Genomic DNA, 6942 nt, shown 5'->3' with positions numbered 1-6942 from the left:
CAGTACAGATGTTATAAAAACATGTAAATCACATTTCTGAATTTGATTAGGCTGTTGAACATCCAGATTAATTTGGATAAACATAAACTGATATAATTTTTCTAATAATGGATCCTTATCTGGTGTTGATTAAAATACTAATTTTGATACCTATATATATGTGCAAATAAGAAGGAAGATCAGAGAAAAACAAATTAAAAGCATATATCATATCATAATGGAGTGCATAGCATCAAAATGGAAGGCACTTAGCGGCATTGAAAACAATTGGAATGGTCTTTTAGACCCTATCGACGATAATCTCCGGCGGTATCTTGTTCAGTACGGTGAAAGAATTAGTGCGGTGAATGATTGTTTCAATGGCGTGGAACAATCTGATGGGTATGGACTATGCTTATTTCCTACGGAGGAACTGTTCATTCGGGCAGGACTAGAACTTGGGAATCCATTCAAATACGAAGTGAGTGACTGCTTTTATGCAAGATCAGAAGTCGAAATTGGAGATTGGGCAAAAAGACAATCTGCATTTATGGGGTATGTTGCTGTTGCAACCGATGAAGGAAAGCTTGTTTTAGGCAGGAGAGACATCCTGATATGTTGGAGGGGAACAAGGTTGCCAATTGAATGGTTAAAAAATATTAACTTTTGTCAGACTTCAGCTCCAGAGGTTTTTCCTGGTAATAATGCAAAGGTACATCAGGGTTTTCTCAATGTCTACACTGACAAAAGTGCAAATTCAGTTTACAGTAAAACCAGTGCTAGAGAACAGGTATATATTATTTGTATTTCACTTTCACTTTCACTTTCACATAAATAAATAAGACTGACTATAATATAGTATATATTGGATACAGGTTCTAGCTGTGGTTCGGAGACTTGTGGACAAATACTCAGCATTAAATGAAGATGTGAGCATAACTGTAGTAGGTCATAGTTTGGGTGGAGCACTTGCAACTCTGAATGCAATGGACATAGTTTTCAATGGATATAACAAGCCATCTGGTTCTACTTCGGTCGTATATCCAGTCACTGCTTTTGTTTATGGTTGCCCCCGCGTTGGAGACAAAACATTTCTGGAATTGTTTAATTCCCTGCCTAATCTTCATCTGTTGCGCATTCGAAATAATAAGGATATTGTTCCTGATCTTCCTCCAGATTTAATCATCACTAGATATTCAGAGGTTGGTGTACAGCTTTACATTAACACCCAAAATTCAGCAGACATAAAGACACACACCAACGTGCAGTCGCATGATCTCAACCTTCATTTCTATGGAATTGCTGCTTACCAAGGAGAAGGAAATGACTTCAAGTTGGGATTTGATTTCGATGTTGCACTAGTCAACAAATATGATGATCTCTTGAATGCTCTTTACAAGGTGCCTCCCACTTGGTGGACCTCTGTTATCAATAAAGGTTTGGTTCAGATGGAGAATGGATTTTGGAAGCTCAATGACTACATTCCTCCTCCTCCTCCTGATCTAATTCTTTCTTAATTATAAACCTATAAGCTCCAAATTTAACCCAAAAACTACACATATACCCCTAATCTATCAAATAAATATAAGTGTATGCTAGTTAAATTTGGACTCTAAATCATCAATTTCTCAAGTGTTTTTTCTTTATTTTCCTAACCCTTTTTCCTTTTAAGGTTTAGGATTGTGACTGTGTGTGTCTGTTTCTTATCTTGTAATTTATCATTGTACTATCTCCTTTAAGAATAACTCAAGTTTCTTTCTCCTATCAAAATTATTGAAAAAGTTGTTTTATGCTTACTAGAACTTATTCAACACGCTAGATTCATTACCATACTTTCTAATTAAATTTGTATTTCACTCAATTTCATTATCATTATGGTACTATTTCGCTCTGCTTTCTACTTAGCATTTCTAAACACTATATTGTGTTCTATTAAAGGTCTTTTTAATTTGTGTAAAACATGCGGTTTTTGTTTTACAAACTATGCCAATTATTGTATCAATTTATCCGCATGAATTACATATCACTTATTAGTCAGTATTCAGTTATAATCAAATAATAAAAAACATCAAAACACAGAAAATAAAAGTAGAAGATATACCCAAAACACAAGTTCCTGAAGAAAACCAAATGAGTTACAAGTACTCGTGGGTATTTCTAGGCCTTCAAATTCAAGCTCTAACCCTCCAAGGTTCGACATTGTGTTAATTTACAACAAAATATACATAATGTGACATTTAATTTTTCAACTTTTTAGGTTTGGGTCTATTTAGGTGTTGTTGTTTTTATGAGATAGAAAGTTAATGTTTAGCAAGAGAAAACTCCAAAAATAACGATTTTGAAAAATAATAAATGTGGTTCCATAGTAAATATGATACTAAACAATTTTAATTCTTGAAAAGTTTCATTTCGAGTTCGTTATCAGCCAAATTTGGTAAAGTCAACCCAAAATAATAAAAAATGGCCAACCACATGGCTTGTTTTGTTAGGAAAAAGCTACAGGTATCCATCTGCAAAAACGTGAAACCACGTTGATTTTTTTTTTTTAAAATTAACCCTTAAATAAATCATACACAAGCATATATATACATATAGGCAATTAACTAGGACTAATATAAATAAGAAAATGCTACGCATGCTAGGAATTCTAATTACACATATAAAGTAATCCTATCTAGACAATAAATCTTATTTATGATTACTTCCTTCACAATTCCCCTCGAGCCACAGAAGCCACGATGAACTGCCAACTTGTCTCGATTTAACATAAAATGACCACTGGCCTGAAGAAAGAGAAAACTATGTATGGCCAACGAAATTCACCAAATTGAGACTGATTATAATATAATATATATTAGATGCAGGTTCTAGCTGTGGTTCGGAGACTTATGGACAGATACACAATATTAAATAAAGATGAATGCTTAACTGTAGTTTGGGTCGAGCACTTGCAACTTTAAATTCCATAAAGTTTTCCATGAAAAATGAAAAAATATTAAGACGCTAAAATAAGGAATAGCTGAAAATGGGGGTAAACCTGAAAAACAAACAAAAAAAAGTTAAAAAAAAACATAAATAAAAATTGAAACTCTGCCAAAAGAGCCACTTGGTGAACCATAATTTTGAATGCTGAGAGAAACATGAGCATAAACTTTTATGACTATTGTTGTGCCCAAATGGATTTAGGAGTTTATCTTTTTTTAGATAGATAGAAACTAGGCTTAATAGGCACCCAAACCCCTAAACTTGTAACTTTTTTTCACCTGACCCATCAACTTAGGGACAACCTCTCAACCCCTCAATTCTCTAAAAACATCACATACAGCCTCTTACACTCCTATGTTCGGTCAAAATATTGACCCGTGTGGAAAACGCGCTTGACTGCTGACCACACAAATGCCACGTGTTACGAGTTGATTGGAGTTGGGATTTTGGCATAAGAATTCTGATCGAAATCCATGTCTGGTAGTTGCTTCCCGAGCACAAATGGGCTTGCTCGCCGAGCAGGGGTGTCAATGAAAAAATTTAATAAAAAAATGACACATGGCATTGGTGTGGTCAATAGTGAAGCACATTTTCTACACGGGTCAATATTTTGACCGAACATATGGGTGTAAGAGGTTGTATATGATGTTTTTGGAGAGTTGATGGGGTTGACAGGTTGTCCCCTAAGTTGATGGGGTCAGGTGAAAAAAAAGTTATAAGTTTAGGGGGTTGGGTTCCAATTAAGCCTAGAAACTATCATTAATGAACCTGGAGATGTACATTAGAAATAAAAGATGCAAGTGAATCTACCTAGTAATCAGAATCAGTATGAGACTATTGCCAACTCCGCTCGCTGCCCTTATAAAGGAGGAAGATGAAAGATTGGGACAGGTAAATAGGAGTTGGGATAGAAGTAGTAACAACACTTTTGTCTTTTTGGTAAAAGAAAAAGTTACACTTTGCCCTTAAAAAATAAACGCATATTGTTTTCTATAAAATTAGGTCTTTAAGATTAAGTGTCGAGTGGCCAAAGACTTTTCACGTACTTAGTGATTAATAGTATTGTTAATGAAAAAATTTAGTCCTCAATTAGAGACTAATTTATGTTTGGTTCCCAAGGTTGTAGAAAACGTTACGTGCTAGTCAGACGGACATGGCCCTCAAGAATTAATCGGGAATTGGTCGAAGATTAACCGGGGATTAATCGAATCTGTATTTTTTATTTGTTAATCAAAAAATTATTATATAAATTCAATTAATATGTATTATAATATCTAAAAACAATAGTATAAAATTATTTAATATAGAAAAACATCTATATTTCGAACATATATCTCTAAAACTATGCAAACATCAACATTTCAACAACAATATCATTGAAAGAACTCAAAAGTAAATTATAATAAAGAAAAAAATAAATTCAACACAAAAAATGATTTTCTTCATCGTCACTTAGGCGGCGTCTAGGTCATGTAGGCGACGTCGACAGATCCCAAGCGGCTAAAAATCGGCAAGGAGCCAAAAAAAATGCCTAGAGGGACTAATCAGACAAAATCGGGACAGATTCTCGATTTCAAGCGGGACCTAGGCGGTCGAGATGGGCTTCGTTTTGAATAGTGTCGGTTCCTTAAATTGGCGTGTAACTCTTATTTTTCTAGTAGTTTGTTACTCGTAGCTAATATCTTTGTTGCGCCTCGAACGAGTCCTTTGGTCATCCCTTTCAGCACTGGAATTTCACAATTGAGATCTAGAAAGCCATCTCTAGACTCTTTGGCAAGCATTTAAATATGTCTAATTCCATTCTTGATATGTTGATTAGTGCTACACATCATACTTCCAGTTCCCAATAAAGCGTTTTGTCGTCGGCTGCCATTGTTAGCACAATTTTGACTTTTGTGACATTTTCAAAATGAAGCTTTCTTCCACAATCATACTCTGAGAATTTTATGTTCGCTTCGATCCCTTTAGTGTATGATTACGAAGTCAGATTTCATTATTTGAAGACCATTAAACAATCTAGCTTGAACAACATATTATTTCACAGTTTTTTCTGTTGGGTCATCCTCCCAAGGCGCCTTGCATCGTTGAGGCTCATTAGTCTGCCTCTCTTTCCGGATGACGTTAAATACATTGGGTTTTGCATTGTGAGGGCCCTTGTTCAGCTGCTCCGACACCAATTTTTCATAATGTTATAAGGGTTTTTTCTCATTGCGCGTTTGTCTTTTCTATTCCATAATCGTTTTCTTTCTAAACAGGGCTTAAGGGTGTTACCTTTGCTATTAAGAAAGCTTGGAGTAATGGTTGGCATCGTCTACGACTCGAAGTTGATTATGCTAGGTTGTGTCTTTTTAGGACGAAGTCCACTTCAGTTCCTTGAGATATTAATCAGGAATGGGTACACCGCTTGATCCTTTGCACGAAGAGGCAGTTTGTGGAATTCACATTTTGTGTTGCTGTTACACTCGCTAATAATGGTTTGTCGGTCTCTAACTCAGTTTGGTGATGCTCAGCCCCGGTCTTCTTCTGGTCGTGCCCTTCATCAAGGATTTATACGGCTTGGTTTAGTATATGTTTATCTGATTCCTTTTGGTAGTTGTTTCTTTTTGCCATAATATCCGTGTTTATTTTGTTGAAGTTTTCATTTCACAAAACCTTCAGTGGGGAAATTAAGATGTTTTGTGGGGAAAATTTTCCCGACAAAAGCTTGTTTCTTGTAGTGTTTTACCCGAAAAAGTATATAGAAAATTTTAATAACCCTTCGTCATAAATAGTATATATCGTACTCTTACATTTGATACTAGGATCAACAACCTGAATTTTGCTCCAACAATTATGATAATTTACTTTCCACTAAACAAACCACTCCATTTTAAAACATATAATTATATACACTCCTTTCAAAATAATGAATAAATTATAATTTCAATATTTCAAATTTATCAACACAATTAATTTACTCAAAGCTCAAATAACAAAGTTTAACTTAATTTAATTCAATATGTAACTAACGTCATTGTTATTCAACATAAACAAGTATGATCAGTATAAATTAAACACCAAAGACTACATTACAATTGTATTTAAGTGAATTAAAAAAAAGAATTAGCGTACATCATTAAGTTTTAGAAATTAATCCATTTAGAATATCGCCAAAAATCAAGAATTAAAAAGTTATTCTAAAAATTCTTTAGAATACTTTGTTAAAATAATAATAATAAAAAATAATAAACTTAATTTTTGATATAAAAAATAAAAATAAATAAAACAAAAGCATGTGAAAAGAAAGAATTAAATAGTTGTATTCAAAGTCAAGATATGGGTGTGATGTATGTGTCAAAGTCTATGTATGGGTTTTGTATGGGTTTTGTATGGGTTTGTCCAAGAAATAATGTATTGGATTTTTTCAATGTTATCAGAACCGGACCGGACGTCAAACCGGATTTATAAAAGGGTCACGGGTCACTTGGTCGGATCGGATGGCTCGGATTGGTCGGACCGGATGATGTAATAAATAAATAAATAATATTTATATATATAATTAATTTAAAATTATTTTTTTAAAATTATATATATCCAAAATAATAAAAATTTGATTTGTTATTGTTTTTGGTCAATTTAAAACTTAAGTATGTAATGAAATATTTTTTAAATATAAAATGGGTCTAATTATTTTTTCTCATTTTTTTTATTAAAATGGCATCTGATTAAGGTTGTTGTATTTCGTTTATTTTTAAAAAAATTGAATGAATAACCTTTGAATTTTTTGATGTATTATAAAATAAAGAATAAAGTTAGTATTTTAATAAGAGAGAAATAGTAGTTTATCGAAAAATGAAAAAGAGAGAAAAGAAGAGTAGGAGAGAGAATTGGTCATTTTGAATTATGATTTAGTTGTCCTCTGGCTTCCATTTTTTCTTTCACTTCACACATCTCTAAACCAGCTTTTCTTTTTTTCTCTCCTCTGGCTTCCATTTTTCG

General features: G+C 33.3%; 1 protein-coding gene across 1 annotated transcript; it reads left to right on the top strand.

Annotated features, from left to right (window-relative positions):
• Nucleotides 1-200: 200 nt before the first annotated feature.
• LOC136224532 (phospholipase A1-II 1-like) lies at nt 201-1806 on the top strand. Its single transcript, XM_066012894.1, has 2 exons — nt 201-769; nt 855-1806. The coding sequence occupies exons 1-2, from the start codon at nt 218-220 to the stop codon at nt 1494-1496; spliced, it is 1194 nt and encodes a 397-aa protein (XP_065868966.1). The 5' UTR covers nt 201-217; the 3' UTR covers nt 1497-1806.
• The last annotated feature ends 5136 nt before the right edge of the window (nt 1807-6942 follow it).

The sequence above is a fragment of the Euphorbia lathyris genome, chromosome 3 (assembly GCF_963576675.1).
Source record: "Euphorbia lathyris chromosome 3, ddEupLath1.1, whole genome shotgun sequence".
Lineage (NCBI taxonomy): Eukaryota > Viridiplantae > Streptophyta > Magnoliopsida > Malpighiales > Euphorbiaceae > Euphorbia > Euphorbia lathyris.
Note: the sequence above shows the minus strand (reverse complement) of the source record. Positions and strands in the feature narration are given on the sequence as shown.

Coding starts and splice junctions, on each gene's coding strand:
- LOC136224532 (XM_066012894.1), top strand. CDS start 218: ATGGAGTGCATAGCATCAAAATGGAAGGCACTTAGCGGCATTGAAAAC. Junction 770..854: donor AAACCAGTGCTAGAGAACAG/GTATATATTATT, acceptor TATTGGATACAG/GTTCTAGCTGTGGTTCGGAG.